Source organism: Paramormyrops kingsleyae, chromosome 17 (assembly GCF_048594095.1).
Source record: "Paramormyrops kingsleyae isolate MSU_618 chromosome 17, PKINGS_0.4, whole genome shotgun sequence".
Classification (NCBI taxonomy): domain Eukaryota; kingdom Metazoa; phylum Chordata; class Actinopteri; order Osteoglossiformes; family Mormyridae; genus Paramormyrops; species Paramormyrops kingsleyae.
In genome coordinates, this window is record NC_132813.1 from 13,559,076 (window position 1) to 13,575,571 (window position 16,496).

General features: G+C 48.0%; 1 protein-coding gene across 2 annotated transcripts; it reads right to left on the reverse strand.

The window, feature by feature from the left end:
• Positions 1 to 8,864: 8,864 nt before the first annotated feature.
• treh (trehalase (brush-border membrane glycoprotein)) lies at positions 8,865 to 14,948 on the reverse strand. Of its 2 annotated transcripts, XM_023807320.2 has the most exons (15): positions 14,799 to 14,948; positions 13,992 to 14,092; positions 13,767 to 13,914; positions 13,204 to 13,291; positions 12,897 to 12,997; positions 12,721 to 12,813; positions 12,470 to 12,586; positions 12,264 to 12,386; positions 12,129 to 12,178; positions 11,391 to 11,585; positions 11,081 to 11,298; positions 10,698 to 10,809; positions 10,464 to 10,576; positions 10,189 to 10,242; positions 8,865 to 9,863 (listed from the first exon to the last, which is right to left on the reverse strand). In XM_023807320.2, exons 1-15 carry the CDS (start codon positions 14,870 to 14,872, stop codon positions 9,729 to 9,731), a joined length of 1,722 nt encoding a protein of 573 aa, XP_023663088.1. In that variant the 5' UTR covers positions 14,873 to 14,948; the 3' UTR covers positions 8,865 to 9,728. The 2 variants fall into 2 exon arrangements, with proteins under 2 accessions (XP_023663088.1, XP_023663089.1); XM_023807321.2 differs by lacking the exon at positions 13,992 to 14,092 and having other exon boundaries at positions 14,799 to 14,894.
• Between the last annotated feature and the right edge of the window lie 1,548 nt (positions 14,949 to 16,496).

Consider the following 16,496-nt stretch of genomic DNA (forward strand, 5'->3'; position numbering starts at 1 on the left):
ACAGTGTCCCCGTCACTGCACTGGGGTACTGGGATCCACACAGACCACAGGATGGGCTGCCCTATTGGTCACAGTGTCCCCGTCACTGCACTGGGGCACTGGGATCCACACAGACCACAGGATGGGCTGCCCTATTGGTCACAGAGTCCCCGTCACTGCACAAACTCTACACACCTAGTCATTATACTTTTATCTGCTGTATTAAACATGGGGAGGGCCAAAGGGGCACTGGCCCCAGCTTAAGATTGGCCCCCACAGAGGCCCTTCCCCGTCACTCACTGACTGAAAATTTACCATTGACTAATAAGATTGGCCTTCCTGTATGAATTAGATCCTAGACCGGGGTTATTCAAATCACGGTCCTCAAAGTCCGAGCACTGCTGATTTTCCAGCCTTCCTTTACCTGGGAGTGAGACTCTGACCAATCAGAATCAGTAATTATTAAACTAATTTCCTGGGAGATCTGAAAACAAGGCCTGGATTTGGAATCGAGGGCCAGATTTGAAGATCCATGGCTTAGATTCTTCACTGGTATCAAAACTTAGCAAAGGTTAACTCACTTCTAAGAAAAGACAGGGAACTTAAATCAGAACCGTAACTCGGCTGATGACAGTGACCAAGTTCCTAGGGCCTCCAGCTGCTCACACTGGAGTTTGTTCCACAAACTGCCACGTTGAAATCATTTATGGACAATTAATGCCAGGTTGTGCTGTGCTGGCTACCTGCAACATGGCTAATGTAAGGAGACAGCAGGATGCTTTTTATGGGCCATTCCAGACATTGGAGTGCCTTCCCAGCCACATCTGATCCAACGTTTCGTACTTCCACATTTTAAAATATCTCACAGCTGTCAGAAGTTCCGTCTCACAGACAGAGATAGCGTACACAGCGAGATGGCTAACCCTTAAGTGAGCACACAGCCTGGGCGCCCCGCTTGATGTCCTCCGACATTTTTCTTATGGACGTATTTCTCACAAAATATTTGCATATATATTGATATTTTATCCACACCTAAGCAAGCGGAAGTAACCGAATAGGCACAAGCTCAATTTACTGCGGCGGAGCGGGACACTGTATCTGGGGGAGGGGTCTTTCGTCGGCTGGAATAACAAGACGTAGCGTGGCCTCGAAATGGCAGATCAAATTACTCCAGTGGGGCGAGGGATCGGGGGATCAGAGGGCAGGATGAGAGTGGAGGAGGGACATGGAATCAGGAGCCATAGCCCCACACCACCAGCCACCTCCACCTGGCTTTAGTAAACCGACCACCAGCTTAAAAACATTCTTATACATTCATACCAGTGAGTTTCTGAAGCAGACTGGATCATTAGGCGCCACGCCCCCTGCTGTCTGAGCAGACTCATTACAGCCAAAATTGGGTGTCTAATAGAAAGAGACCACAGCTGCTGCTCCTAGTAACTAAAAGGCAGTGTCTGAGCCAAAGGAAGGCCGATGCTCAGATGTGCTAATGCTGATTAATGTTGACGCGAAATAAAAGCAATTTCCCTCCATGTAATTAGAGTTTGGTTCACGCTCCCACTTTTATATAAACCCTTTCATTGCTCAACAAACACAGCATTCTAATTAGATTGTTTTTTTTTCCCAAATGGATCCACAGCGTACCACAGAAAAAGGGGGGGGGGGGAGCCAGGATCATTACCCCTGGCTGGTTCACAGGACCAGTCCTGTAGAACACAGCATACTTCCCTGGAAGTCAGGTACGATGCAGCGGACCAGGTCTCCACGCAGACGGGGTGCTGAAGAGAGGACGACGGAAGTCTGTGACCACTGTACGCTCCACGATCGGCAAACCCTGGCTAATTTAGACAGAGTCAAACAGGTCTTTTCCACTGGCATACAGGAACCAGGCTGTACCCGACCCGTACCACGAAGACTATTTGCAGCGCGGCTCCATGCTTGTTTTGCTTCTCCACTGCAGAAGGGTCGGCTCGGTAAAGGCGCTGCAGAATTTGGAGTTGCGTAAAACTGCAGAGACAATTAATTACTGTTCATACGATGTACAATCGGTACATCATGATTTACTATGTACAGTTATATATTTTTTCTTTTACTGTGTGCTAATTTCCGCCAGTATGTCTGTGAGAATTGCCTTCTTATTTTAGCATCAATCGCTAGAGGAATTAGCATCCGCTTGCGTAAATTTGCATTACGAGTCCATTCTATTCAGCTGTTCTGTAGTACTTTAAGTAGAAGGTTGGAAATGTACAAGATCCATGCTATTGGAAATGCATAAATACATTGCGATGTGTGATACTACTAACGATGAATAATCTATAAAATATACGCTTTTTCCTACAGATAACCCATGCGCGGTACACTAGTATTTCAATGCTTTTCGTCCAATCAGATGGCGGTGACGCCACCAGCTCAGTTCGGTCAAGCTTTCGGCCCAGCTAAGTACTGTACTAGTATGGCTCGGGTACGGAAAACCGCCAGTTTGCAGTAGAGCTCAGTTCTCGATAGCAGTGGAAAAGCACCAAAAGGAAGACACATCCTCAGCCCTAACAAAAAAAAACTGACGTGTGGGATCCGTGTTGAACGTTCCTGAAAGGCTGACCAGCTCTTAAAGACACAGGACAGGAATAAGATGAGTGTCACTGTCCTCCCCTGCAGTTGGCACATAAAAAAATGAAGCAGAGAGCTTTTAAAACTTAGTCCTACTCTAATAGATGGGGTCACCTGGCTGTTTCCCGGGACACACCAGGACACCCCTTAGCAGAGCTGTGCAGGTGCTCGAGGGACACGGGAAGCCAGAACACAGGGAGAGGAGAGTCAGCGGGCAGCCATGTGAGGTCACCACACACACAGACTCTCACACACACAGGAGAGCCAACGGTCTGAAGGAGAATTTGCTAAAAATAAGACGATGCCTTAATCAAACCTTTCTGCAAGCAGAATACCATCGAAGAAACCAAACAAAAGTATCAGCTGTTGAATTTACCAGGCGTAAAATACATTAATCGTTTTATACATTTTGTAATGCAGTTACCAAGACACCCAGTGAGCGTGGTGGGAGTAACTGTGCGGTGAAATGTGGTCCCAGTTCTGTGCTGAGAGAGACAGAGCCGGAATTCAACTGGACATACCAGAAGCCGAAAATGGCCTAAAATGTCCTCCACTGATAATCACAGTCCGTCATGGAAGCAGAAGCTCCTGGGGAAGCAGCAATCCTGTCACATTCTTCTAAAACACACACGTGCACACACACTTACAGACACAGGCGCGCACAGACACGTGCGCACACACACATACAGACACACATGTAGGGCATACATATCCTTATGGGGACCACTCATTCATTTCAATGGGAAAAATGCTAACGCTAACTATGACAACCTTAACCCCTACCCTGCCCTAACCATAACCATATGTAACCTAACAAAATACAAGAGTTTTTGCATTTTTAGTTTTTTCATAGCAGTCACCGATTTTTATAAAATAGAGTTTTCCCTTATGGGGACCAGGAAACCGGTCCCCATAAGGGAAAAAAAACACATATTTATCATGTTATGGGGACATTATGTAAACCCGCTCTCACACACACACACACACACAGCTAAGAGGAAGAAGCTATGCTGCACGACTTTCACCTGTCCCAGAAGCTCAGCCACCATTTTGCTTGCGGGAACTTTCCAAAACCATCACGCCTGCCGTTAAGCCACAGAACAATCAGTTGCTCCCAGTTCCAAACCAGGAACAGTCCAGTTTCCTCACTTTGCTGTTTAAGTGACACCCCCACCTCCCCAATAAGGATCGACGCTGACTGATTTGTATAGAGAACTGATTCTAATGTTCAAATACCAATTAAAAGACATTAGGATGGACCCCGCCTCTGGGAAGATGGAGCGATAAATTCACCGGCGTTGGTGTTATTTGGTAAAGGATCGAAAAGAAAATCAATGGTATGGCCTACCGCCCCCCCCCCCAGAACTCTGAACTCAACCCAAACCCCACCCTCCCAGCTGAATAACCCTTTAATTGAGAATGATTAGCAGGAGCAGGCCAGGCCATTAGCGCCTCACACGGACGTGAAACTCGCCTCCAAGCTGCGGCTTTAAGAGGCTCATTTTTCTGCTGCTCAGCTGACAGACGATGAAACTCAGTACAGACACACAGGGACTCCGCATTTCTGGCTCCATCTTTGAATCGCCGGCTTCCCTGGCCCCTCTGTGCGCTCCCCGCTCCTGCTCCCCCCACCATGAACTCCTGTCTCCCTCCCTCAGGGACGACTCCATATGCTTCCATCCACCCGGTCCTCCAATACCCTCACATCCTACCCAAAAACTCCCCGGAAGACGATTAATGTTTCACGACCGTCTCGCCGGCCGTCGTCCCCGTTGATGGCCTGGAGATAGCACATTTCCAACTGGCTCCAGAATGATTAATATTTACTGCTGGGGGCGCTCTGGAACATTCTTCCTGACACTCATGTCTCAATGACGTGACTTCGCCCCCCTCCCAGTCTCACCAATGGTGCCATCTACTCGGCTGTGGCAAGGTTGCCCCGCCCCAGGCACCCGTCCTGCAAACAGCCCCACCTCCACGTGACACACGTGTTATGGGCTGCTGTTCACGCCTGAGAGCGGTGCGTGTCATCATTGTCATGTGAAGTGGCCCCCAGTCCCGCCCCCTCACAGCATTACCATGGGCCCCCACGAGGCTTTCCTTGCCTCCAGAGGTTTAAAAAAACAGCGCGGATACAACACAGAAATACGCATCACAGGTGGGACATTCCCATACATTTCAAAACAGTGCAGCATGTTTAACGGAACACCCCCCTTCCAATAAGTGCCTATCAACCGATTATGCCCAGTGTATCAGAGGAAGGCCAAAGGAGGGGTGAATTATTTGAATTACCCCAGCACTGACTGTCATCACCTGGTCAGTCGAGAGAGCCTGTCTCCAAAATATAGTAAACACAGAGCACTGCTGCCACCTAGTGGACAGAAGTGTTACCTGCGGGAGTGATTTCTGAATCTGCTCAACCCCGACAATTCAGATGAATGACGGACAAAGTCCAGCAGGATAAAGTCCACGCGAGGGATGGACTTAATCTCGCACATAATTTCAGCCACTGCATCATACCAGCAGGCAGGTACTTACTCAGAAAACCACATGCGTCTAAGACGAGGAGAAGGGGCTGCTTCAGTCCTGGTATGAGGAACCTAAACTGTAACTAGTACAAGCATCCATATAGCTGCATTTTCCTCATAAGAAATTTACATTTATAGCATTTAGCAGATGCTCTCATCCAGAGTGACTTCCATTTTTCTAAATTCAGGAAGAGTTGGGGTTAAGGGTCTTGCTCAGGGACCCAATGATGGTGCCAGAGGGGTCTGTCTCTGTAGTGCCAGAGGTGGGACTCAAACCTGTGATATCGTGGTCCAGAGGCAAGCGTCCTAACCACTAGATCACCACCATCCTGTGTTTACAAACAAGAGGAGGCCATTTGGCCCATCAAGCTAATTTGGGGAGAACTTAACTAATAGCTGAGTTGTTAAAATTTTATCTAGCTCTGATTTAAAGGAACCCAGGGTTTTAGATTGCGCTTCACTAGCAGGAAGACTATTCCATACTCTAACTATACGCTGTGTAAAGAAGTGCTTCCTCAAATTCATTTTCAAATGTTCTCCCGCTAATTTCCACAAGTTCTAGTTCTAGTGGATCATATCCCCCCTTAGTCTCCTTTGCTCGAGGCTAAACAGATTCAGCTCAGCTAACCTCTCCTCATAACACATTCCTCCAAAGCCAGGAATCATTCTCCTAACCCTACGTTGCACCCTTTCCAAGGCAGCAATGTCCTTCTTAAGGTATGGTGACCAAACCTGCACACAATATTCTAGGTGGGGTCTTACCAAGGAATTATACAATCATAGCATCACCTCTCTTGACTTAAACTTCACAAACCTAGAGATGTAACCCAACATCCTATTGGCCTTTTTTTATTGCTTCCCCACACTGGTGAGAGTGAGACATGGAAGCATCAACATACACACTGAGATCTTTCTCATAGTCAGCTACCTTTATTTCAGTGGAACCCATAAAATATCTGTACTTTATATTTCTGCTCCCTGCATGGATTACTTTACATTTATCTATGTTAAATGTCACCTGCCAGGTATCAGCCCAGTCGCTAATTAAATCAAGATCCCATTGTAGCCTCTATGCTGCTAGATCAGTATCTGCTACACTACCCACCTTGGTGTCATCTGCAAATTTAACCAGTTTATTGTATGTACTGGTGTCAATATCATTAATGTAAATTAGGAACAGTAGTGGTCCTAAAATTGAACCCTGCAGTACCCCACTCTGACCGCAGGCCCTGCTGCTTTGAGCTTAAACAAGAGCCATTTGTGGGGGATAACATTAAAGGCCTTCTGGAATTCTAAGTAGATCACACCATAGGCCTTTTTGTGATCAATTTCTCTTGTAGATTCCTCAAAGAACTCAAGTAAATTAGTTAAACAGGACCTATCTCTCCTAAATCCATGTTGGCTATCCCTCAGAATGTTATCTGAATCCAGGTAATCTGCCATTTTCACTTGGAATATAGCTTTCCATTACATTTCCATTTATGCAAGTTAAACTGATTGGCCTATAGTTTGCTGGATTACATCAATCCCCTTTTTTGAATATGGGCATTATATTAGCATGCTTCCAATCAGAAGGTACCACACCAGCAGATAATTTCTGGAATAGTAAAGGTTGGCTAATAATATCCCTAGTCTCTTTCAAAACTATAGGTAAGATGCCATCAGGGCCCTGCAATTTATTTATTTTCAGCTTAGTTAGGCTTTGTAGCACATCAGCCTCCGTTATACATATATTAGTCATAGACTACGCTGTATTTGTACTAAATGGTGGTAAGTTACTTGTGTTCTCTACTGTGAACACCCGTGTAAAATAATCATTAAACTCATTTACTATATCAATTTATAAGGCCCTTGCTATCCTGCATATTAGTGATTTCAGCATTTAGAGCTCTTTTGGAGTTAAAATATTGGAAGAAACTTTTAATGTCATCCTTAGCCTCGAATGCAGTCTTCCTTTCTACATTCCTCTTGTTATTTTTTTAACTCAACCTGTAGACTTAGATATTCCTGCTTTATTCTGAAATCATTAGTTATTGTCCCCAGGCAATTACAAGCAAGCCTGAAATGCAGAAGAAAATCACACACTAATGGCAGTTTGTGCTACGTCTCTGCAGCTACAGGGCTGGATGAAACAGCCCAGGAGGCTGAAGGATGCCTGGTACAGACAATGAAACACATATGAAGGTCCTGAGCTTCTTTATCTGAAGCAGTGGAAAATATTTACACAGCTGGATCTCCTATTGAAGGGATTGAGGTTAAGATCTTCACCAGAGAGTACAACAGCATTCAAACCGGCAACTCAAAAAGTTGAGTCCACACTCTCAGCCGTCATGTGACCTGTTTCCAGAAACAAGCAAATGAGGAAATTTCTATACATGTCCAATGCATACATTTTCATCTTCTCCCTCTGTGCGGAGGCAGGAAATTCAATAATCAGGAGTCCTGAAGCAGTGAAGTGTTTTTCTAAAGATTGGATTTGATTTCGCAGTCATGCAATGATACTGAATCACAAACACAGTCCTAAGTACCCAGAGAAGCATGATGCACATATAGCCTGCAGAGACAGGAGGGGGGGAGGGGGCAATAACTTCAGATCTGAGAAGCACAGCATTGACACAAACACATGAAGGCCCCTGGCGCCACCCCCCCCCCCCCCTCAACACTACCAGACCCATGACAGCAGGAACCTCACCACACCTGACTCAGATGCCGCAGAGATGCCTCAGGATTAAGGGGATCCAGTTTGCGATTCACTTTGGCAATTTGAAACGCGTCTTGCACACTGCAGAAAATGACTTTTTCTCCCAATCAATATCAGCTCTCAGTGCTGGAGAAGATCATAGCAGGGGCTGTCAGCAGAACCGGGCAACACGGAAGACTTTGGGATGCCGATAAGAAGCTTCCCTGGTGACAGTATCGACGGGCAGCCTTCGCGTCCGGCAAGGTCGGCTGTTCAGACCCATCCTGAGAGGCCACCAGCCACAGGGGGCAGCTGAACGGTCACCACAGGGAGGGGGCAGGTGGAAGAGGGTAGTACAGCTGTGTATGGGTGAGGTATATATAACATTGTGGGGACCAAATATCCACACAATATGGTAAAATCTGTTACCTTTTAGCTTGTAGGGACATTTTTCAGGTACCCACAGTATAAACTTCAATCTTATAAAATATGTGAATGCAATCAAAAAACTAAAAATGTCTAAAATCACGTTTTTGTGTTTGGTTACTTATGGTTAAGGTTAGGGCTGGGTAGGGGTTAAGGTCGTCTTGTTGGGATTAGAGTTTTTTCCCATAGAAGTGAATGGAGAGTCCCCACAAAGAAATAATTACAAGCCTGTGTGTGTGTGTGTGTGCGTGTGTTTTTGGCTGCTCCAATCCATCTGCATGCTGTCACTGCATCCCCACGGTCCAGCCGTATCACCTGGTCACCCGCATCGATTTCACCTTACAGCGCTATTTCTGTGTACCACCATCAGCCTCTGGCACAGAGACCTGGATCGATGCCCCCTTAAGGTCCGATCTGGCATCCAGGGGGAAGACAAATCGGACGAGCAGCCAGTCATTCAGAAAGTACCGCTTGCAGCATTCATGTGGAGCCTAATTGCAATGTATTCATTTTAAATGTGTGTTAGAAGTACAGAGAGATATTCCATCTGGGCTGTTTTCCTCTCACAACAGAGGAACAGGACAGACATCTGCTTGATTTTAGCAGACAAACAGTATTCAGACTGCAACACAAACCATCCTAAATCTATTGGAAAACCTTTAATGCATTCAGGTGGGGGTGGGGGGGTATTACATCCCAAAATCAGTCTTTTGATAGACACTAGTAAGTGGTACACATAATTATTCATGAACTGCACAGTCTGCTATTTGTAAAGATATATTGGACAATTTCAATTAAACCCTTGTGTTCTGAAGGAAACATACAGGTTGGATTACCGTAAAGGAACAGGCTGAAACTGAACCGCAAATTGAGCTTTTGTTAAATGAAACCATTTGTAAAAAACAATTAAATAAAATTACATAACTAAGATTGCATAAATGGAGATGAATTACAAAAAAATCCACATTCACTCGATGTCTGTCTGATTATCTTATTTGTTCTGGATTATCAAAATTCATTAGTATCTCCGATACACTTAAAATTCAGACATTTCTGGACCTCCTTAACAAAATACTTCTTAATAATCATAATGATAATCTTTTAATGGAAGAGGGGAACCCCAGTTAACTTCTCTGTACTGACGTTCCCACATAATCCATACAGTCGGAGCCGAGATGGAGATCGCATCTATTCATAAAGCAAGGTGCTCAGCAAACGAACCTTGCAGAACTCCATTTAAAAGCGCACCGTCACCCAAACACAGAGCTCTATCCATCTTCGGGCGTCTCTTAAAACTTTCTGGACATGTGAGGTCATCGAGAAAAATCGCACTGACGGGTTATAGCAAATCTTTAAATCCTTTATTAAAAATGACAGAAGTCGAGCGGCTCAAATTAAACGTAATGCTCTATTAACTCACCAAAATGGCTGATTAAAGCCGTCAGAAGCGGGCAGCCCCTGGGGGAATGACCTGGAGGTCCCGCCCCACGATTCTGTCTGGCAGAAGCTCACATCGCCATTACCAAGGTCACAAAGAAGAGCCCCAAGGAGATGGAAGGCCTCAAAGAAGGACTTCCAGAGAGCCTGTCACCATAGCGATCCAGCAGCTGCAGAGCCACGCCATTGGTCCATCCAAAACCCAGCTGCAGGAGACCGAGAGGGAGGTAAGGACCTCCACAGAACCACAGCAGCACACGGAACGGGAATGGAATGAACCTTCACCTTACTAACAGGTGCGACCAGACAGTGATAAAATAACAAAGCGTACCACTCTTAATCAGGGACCACAGAGAGTCGTAGTGTATGTTACCCAACCCGGTCCACGGGGACCCCCAAACACTCCACATTTTTGCTCCCTCCCCAGCTCCTGGTAAGGAGCAAAAACGTGGAGTGTCTCAGAGTCCCTGATGATCGGGTTGGGAAACACTGGCATACTGTAGTGAGAAATGGAGCAGAAGCAGCACCTACCTGGACCTCGTACTCTCCTCCACCTCCTGGCTGGCCATCTCCATCGATGTTGTACTAGAGGACACATTTACAAGCAGCTGTTCAGCCAAACAAACCTACCACAATGCAGGTGGCAGTGATACAGGGTCACTACCTTTATCAAAGGTACAAAAAGCCCTCCTAGGAAAAGGCAGCTGTCAGGCCATGACCTCAATCACTGTGCCCCCTGCTGTCCAGAGAGAAACCAAACACGCACACATGGCAGAAATATCATCTAACCCCCCGCCCCCACTCACCTTCTCAAACATGGCGTCATACTTCTTGTACACCACCCAGTTAGTCTTTATCCATCTCTGTGCCAGATCAAATGCCAAATCCTGAGCCTTGGATATGTTCATGTTTGACAGCCCTGACATAACAGAAAGGGAGAAAAAGAAAGATGGGAATGGGGAGGAGAGCCGACCACATCAGCCCCGCCGGACTGCCCGAGCACCACCAGCATGCAGGGGTCACACGGCTTAAAGCCCTACCCTCAATGAGCATGTGCTGTAGCGGGGGCCAAGCGTTAGGAAGGTCCCATTGCTGCCCGCTGTCCACCAGGGACGTCGGAACGCCGTTTGGGAAGAGAAGTGCACCGCTCTCCTGGTGAGACGGGGAGAAGAGGACAGGAAATGACAGGGGACCCTGCTGGAATGGAGGAAGAGCTCCCCCTGGCTGCCAGGTGGCAGAATGGCCAGCTGTCCTCTACGAACCATCACAAGAGGAATGAAACCAGCAGAGTGCATAGTCATTTATTAGGAGTTATCAGGGGCCAAAAGTCAGGAGTGACTGAGTCAGATAATGCGGCGACAGCAGCGAAGCAGGCAGATCAGGGGGGAGTGAATGCAGCCGTCAGAGACAACGGCACACCAACCTCCAAATACCGGAGCGCCGCCTCCGCCATGTCGGGCCTGGAGTAGCACCGAGCCCAGAGGGGGGCCAGGCCGCTGGGGTAGAACGCAGGCCGGCGGGTGCCGCTCGGCAGCTCGTAGTCAAACCAGCAGCCCCTCTGCGGGTCCCACAGCAGCGTCTCCATGGCCCCCAGGCGACGCTCTCGGGCCTTGTCGTATTTGCCCGCCGATGCCCCATCGCCTGTGCCGAGCGGCAATGTTACACACTTGCCCCTCCCCTCCCAACTCCGCCCCCCACAGTCCCCGCCCCCTCCAGCCCATACCACCCCTCACCCACAGCCCGGTGGAAGTTGGCCAGGAGCCCCTCGACGCGGCACAGCACGGAGTTCAGGTCCACGGGGATGATGCGGCTGGTGCCGATGTCCCTCAAGGAGGCCTGTCCGGGGCCAGCCAGGTACCAGCGGGACGAGAAGTCCCAGCCCGACTCAGCACCCGAGTTCAGCTCCATGTACAGCTGCTGCTGTGCATCTACGTGTGGAGGAGATGCAGAAGATGGGGGCAGACACACACACACACACACACACACACACACGCACATGTAGGGTAAACATATCCTTATGGGAACCGCTCATTCATTTCAATGGGAAAAATGCTAACGCTAACTATGACAACCTTAACCCCCACCCTGCCCTAACCAGTAACCAAACAAAATACAAGAGTTTTTGCATTTTTAGTTTTTTCATAGCAGTGACCGATTTTTATAAAATAGAGTTTTCCCTTATGGGGACCAGGAAACCGGCCCCCATAAGGGAAAAAAAAACATTTATCACGTTATGGGGACATTGTGTCCCCATAAGGATAGGTATACCCGCTCACTCACTCACACACACACACACACACACACACACACACACACGGGTACAGGTTGCAGACACACACACAGCTACAGGTAGAGGCTCATCCTTGGTTCACTTTGGTTCCTACTGGAACACAATTCAGGACCTTTACAATCATTAACAGCTGAGGGATTTTGCCCTCCCCCTTAATCACATTCAGATATTAATGCTTTACCTGCAGATAAGCCTTTGGCCAGATCTGCGTCATCTGAGTAGGACTCTGGCCTGTAGGAGAGAGATCTCCATCACTTTTAACACACAGAGCGTGCAGAGAGTGTTTCAGAAGGGGGGGGGTGGCGGTGCTTTGTACCTCGGCTGGCCCACCGGCACAGCGTAACGATTCAGGATGTTCAGGTGTCCTTCTGTAGCCACGTCGAGAGACCGGTTACTCATCCAGAACTCATACTCGCGCTCCAGAACTGGCAGAGCGTTCCTAAGTGGATGGACACCCCAATTACCATCAGGCGGTGGCCTTGGCTGAGGTGTCCCACGCACCCGGCGCCGCGGTCGACGTACCTCAGCAGTTCCTCATCGCCCGTGGCCTGATAGTAGCTCTCTACCATGAGCGCGAGGAAGGGTGGCTGGCTGCGTCGCTCATAGTACCGACGGCTACCGTTAGGGACGAAGCCATACCTGATGGAGAAGAGAGGAAGCTACCCTGTTCCAGGTACGGGACCTCACACATTATCCAGAAACAGTTTGTGGGACAAGCAGGAGGAATGAAGTTCAGAAAAATAGATCTGCCAAGAGGTGCTTGGTGGTCTTACCGATCAACCAGGTACAGAAAGTTCTGGATCATCCCTTTAGCCGTGTCCTGCATCTCAGAGAGAAGCAGCCCGTTGATAACCCAGTAGGAGTCCCTGGGACACACGGTCTCATGTGAAGGTTTCATGACTGAGGATGGTGGGGGGGGGGGGGACAGGCAGTTTGGGGCACTACTCACCAGTAGTATATTTCTCGGAAGCGCCCCCCAGGCACGATGAAGGGGTGGGGAGTGTAGATCAGGGAGTACAGCTCGGGGCGGTCCCTCACGTCCAAACGGATCTGCCCGCACACAGAGAGAAGAGAGAGCTCGCCCACCTCCAGCACAAAGCCCATCCATCAGAACCAGGAGGGGTGTTTAAGCAGAAGCTGAGGGATTACCATGGTAACAGTGAAGTAATACCAGACCCGTGGACAGATATGGCCTGTGGTGAGAGGGCCAGGTCAGTACGGGGGCAGCAGACCCTGTAGAGTAAGGAGTGTCTCACCTTCCGGCCCAGAGACTTCCACAGTTGGTGCAGCTTCCCTGCCCAGCTGCGCAGCTCTGCGTCCGCTATCTTAGAGAGGAACTGCGGCCTGCAAAGCAGGAAGAACCCAAGCGAAGAGCTCCGGCGTCAACATGGAATGGCCACCCCCAGGGTCCCATCCGCTCTATGAGGCTCAGTTGTAGGTCGGCCAGCTGAGAGTCCAGTCATCAGTGGCGTTACCAGTATGCCATGCTGGGGTGGACACCAGTGTTCGAACTGCGTCAAAGTTAGCTAAGGGCATAACTTTGGGTTGAGCATTTGGGGGTCCAGGGGGTTGTATTGGCTGGTTTCGATTATTGGAGGGGTTACATATCACCATTCCCCCCGATAATTTATGTCCCAGGTCCATAGCTACACTTCTGCCAGTCAGCTTCAGTTACAGCATAATGCCAGAAAACAACAGCTCAGATGACAATTTTATATATGAGAACTTGGGACGATACAAACTAATCACCCTAATCAAACTTTCAGTCACATGGAGGTAGATCGCCATGCCAGTTATCTGTGGACAGCTTGATACTTACCCGTCATGCCAGTCAGTCGGAGTCCATGGTTCGAACTCCTGCCCCGGAGGCTCAAAGTACTCCATAATAAAATCCCGCAGAACGGCGGGGTGAACAGAGCCACCCGGCGACACGGACGTCAGATTGCGGAAGGCATCCAGAACCTCACCTGGAGGAGACGGCAGAAATGCAGCTGCAGGACGCGCCCCAGCAGAGCGGAGCCCTCAGGAGCCCCGGCAAACCTACCAGGATCCTTCTGCAGCTTCATGTCCACAAAGTGCTTGTCATCGTCAAACAGTCTGGTCATTTGCACCTGCTTTAGGATTTCACCCGTGCAGTATATCTCACTAGATAGATAGAGAAATCTCTAGAAAGCGGTTTTTAAAAAAACACCCACAGAAACATATGGAAACAAATCCGTAAATTTGGAAAACAATAATTTATTCTACATATCAATAGGCTTATATTAGGACTTATTTCTACCATTTATGCCTGCCAAAGATTTGATTGATTTGTTTTTATGGAATAGTTTCGTTCTCCCTAACGTTTACCTAAGAAATGTATATACAAATGGGTGATGCCTGTCCCACTTTTATCGTTTTTCAGCACTTTTACGAGATTTTTTGCAACTATAGGACCTTCATAAACAATCGTTTTCGTATTACCTTGTGTTTCTCCGAATACATGTCGCAAAATAGTTAACAGATTTGATGCAAAACTTTTGCACCAGTATCCCCTGTATACTTCACATAAATGATACAACTCGTGCTCGGTTGGTTCAGAAAAGGGAGGAGCGAATAACGCAAAATGAAAAAATAACAGCAGCGCAGTTTCGGGTTATTTAACGTATTGGAAGTGCAAAGCATGTGATGTCTACCTTAATTGTTACTAGCTTATTATGATTATATATTTATAGATGCATTACTACAACCCCTGTTAACCCTAACCCGCTATACACAAGTTCTGGAATTTGCTACCATTACGTATATTTCTTTAAAATTTCTTTAATCAAAACAGAACCATGGGAGCACTGACGGCCGCGCCAAACCCCACCTGTCACAGGAGCCGTAAAAATCACAGCCGACCGCAGGTATGAATAGGAATAAGCAGCTCCAGAGTAGCGCCATGACATCCGACCCCACGCATGCAGAGAAGCACAGCAGGAACGGGCAGAGGTCCTTTTTATAGCCAGGAAATCATGGCGAGAGCCTCCAAGCTCCACCCACCAGCTATCATGGCCCCCGCCATCCAGGCCGGACCTAGCCGAACGCATGAGCCGACAAAAACTCATTTCCACATTTGTATCTGTTTAAAAACTAAACCCTGATTTCTGCCCAGTCAGACCATGCCGATGGCTGTTTTCATGCACTGCTTCCTCACTGCTGAAACCGGCCGGGGAGAAGAGTCTTGCAGCTAGATTCGGAGCGGCTCCATGGCGGAGGCCTCAGAACCTACCGTGGATGTTCCAGCAGCAGTACATCACTCAGTCATCTAAAGCAGATCTGTGGTTTGTAATTATCAAAAGCTGCAGTACTGCATGTAACCCAGGGTCCAGCCACTGCCTGTAAACAGGGTTTTCTTGTAATGAACAGACAATGATTGTTACTGATGGTTGTGCTCGAGTTGGCCATGCAGAATCCAAGACCTCCTTGGATGTGCGGCGCTGATGTTTCCTTCAGGGTTCTGAGAGCAGGAAGGTCATCCCACTGTTCACAAGCACCAGGCAGTACTTTGTGCAGCTATCAAAATAACAGCAGCAGACAGAATTTCAGTGAGCTTTTATTTTCTTTCAAAACACAAAACTTCCATCCAGTCACTTCAGATGAACCAAATACCACTTTGTCCACAGTACTACTTTGAAGCATCACTGACAAAAATAGCCAATTCAAAAGAAAGAAAGCGAATCTCAAAACGAAACTGGTCACATTTTTCCCCCATGTTAACTTGGGTCCAAATTAAGAAATGTTAACGGGCAAAAATTTACTAATTTAGGTTTCATACCTTCCTTAAGATTGAAGGAACTGACTCAAGGGAGGGGAAAAATTAAAGTAACATCCTCCAGAAACCGGATTCCTAGCATCCTCCTCCCCCCCCCCCCCCCCCCCCCATCCCCCCATCCCCACAAAACAAAAGCCAACCCCAAAATGAAACCAGTGCCTCTATACCAGGAGCTCCCTTGATGACCAGACAGACCGCAGCCATGGGACTCACCCTCACCTCACTCCAGAGGAGCATCCTGGTATAGCAGCACAGAGGCAGCGTGTTCCCAACCCCAAAATGAAACCAGTGCCTCTATACCAGGAGCTCCCTTGATGACCAGACAGACTGCAGCCATGGGACTCACCCTCACCTCACTCCAGAGGAGCGTCCTGGTATAGCAGCACAGAGGCAGCGTGTTCCCAACCCCAAAAAAATCCTTTAGAAGAACGAGATGATCAGTGGGTGAAGCCTGATGTCCAGCACAAGCCAATTTTAAGACTGATCAAGGTAAGATGCTCCTCACCTCATTCTTCAAAAAGGAACCCCCCCCCCCCCCACCAACGGCATGTCAGAGCAACCCACCCGAGCACAGGGGAAGCCGAATGGCACGAAGTGACACCAGTTTCTCCATTACACAGAGGGCTGCTCATCCCACCCGTGTGGCTTAAAACAGTCAGGCAGCTGCCAGAGTACCTGCAATTTAACCCAGTTCCCCCAAGACTAAGGAACACAACACTCCAGTATAAGCCCCCCCCACCCAAAATGTGTCAT

Coding starts and splice junctions, on each gene's coding strand:
- treh (XM_023807320.2), bottom strand. CDS start 14,872: ATGGCGCTACTCTGGAGCTGCTTATTCCTATTCATACCTGCGGTCGGC. Junction 12,998..13,203: donor GGAAGTCTCTGGGCCGGAAG/GTGAGACACTCC, acceptor GTGTGCGGGCAG/ATCCGTTTGGACGTGAGGGA. Junction 12,387..12,469: donor GGCGATGAGGAACTGCTGAG/GTACGTCGACCG, acceptor CCATCCACTTAG/GAACGCTCTGCCAGTTCTGG.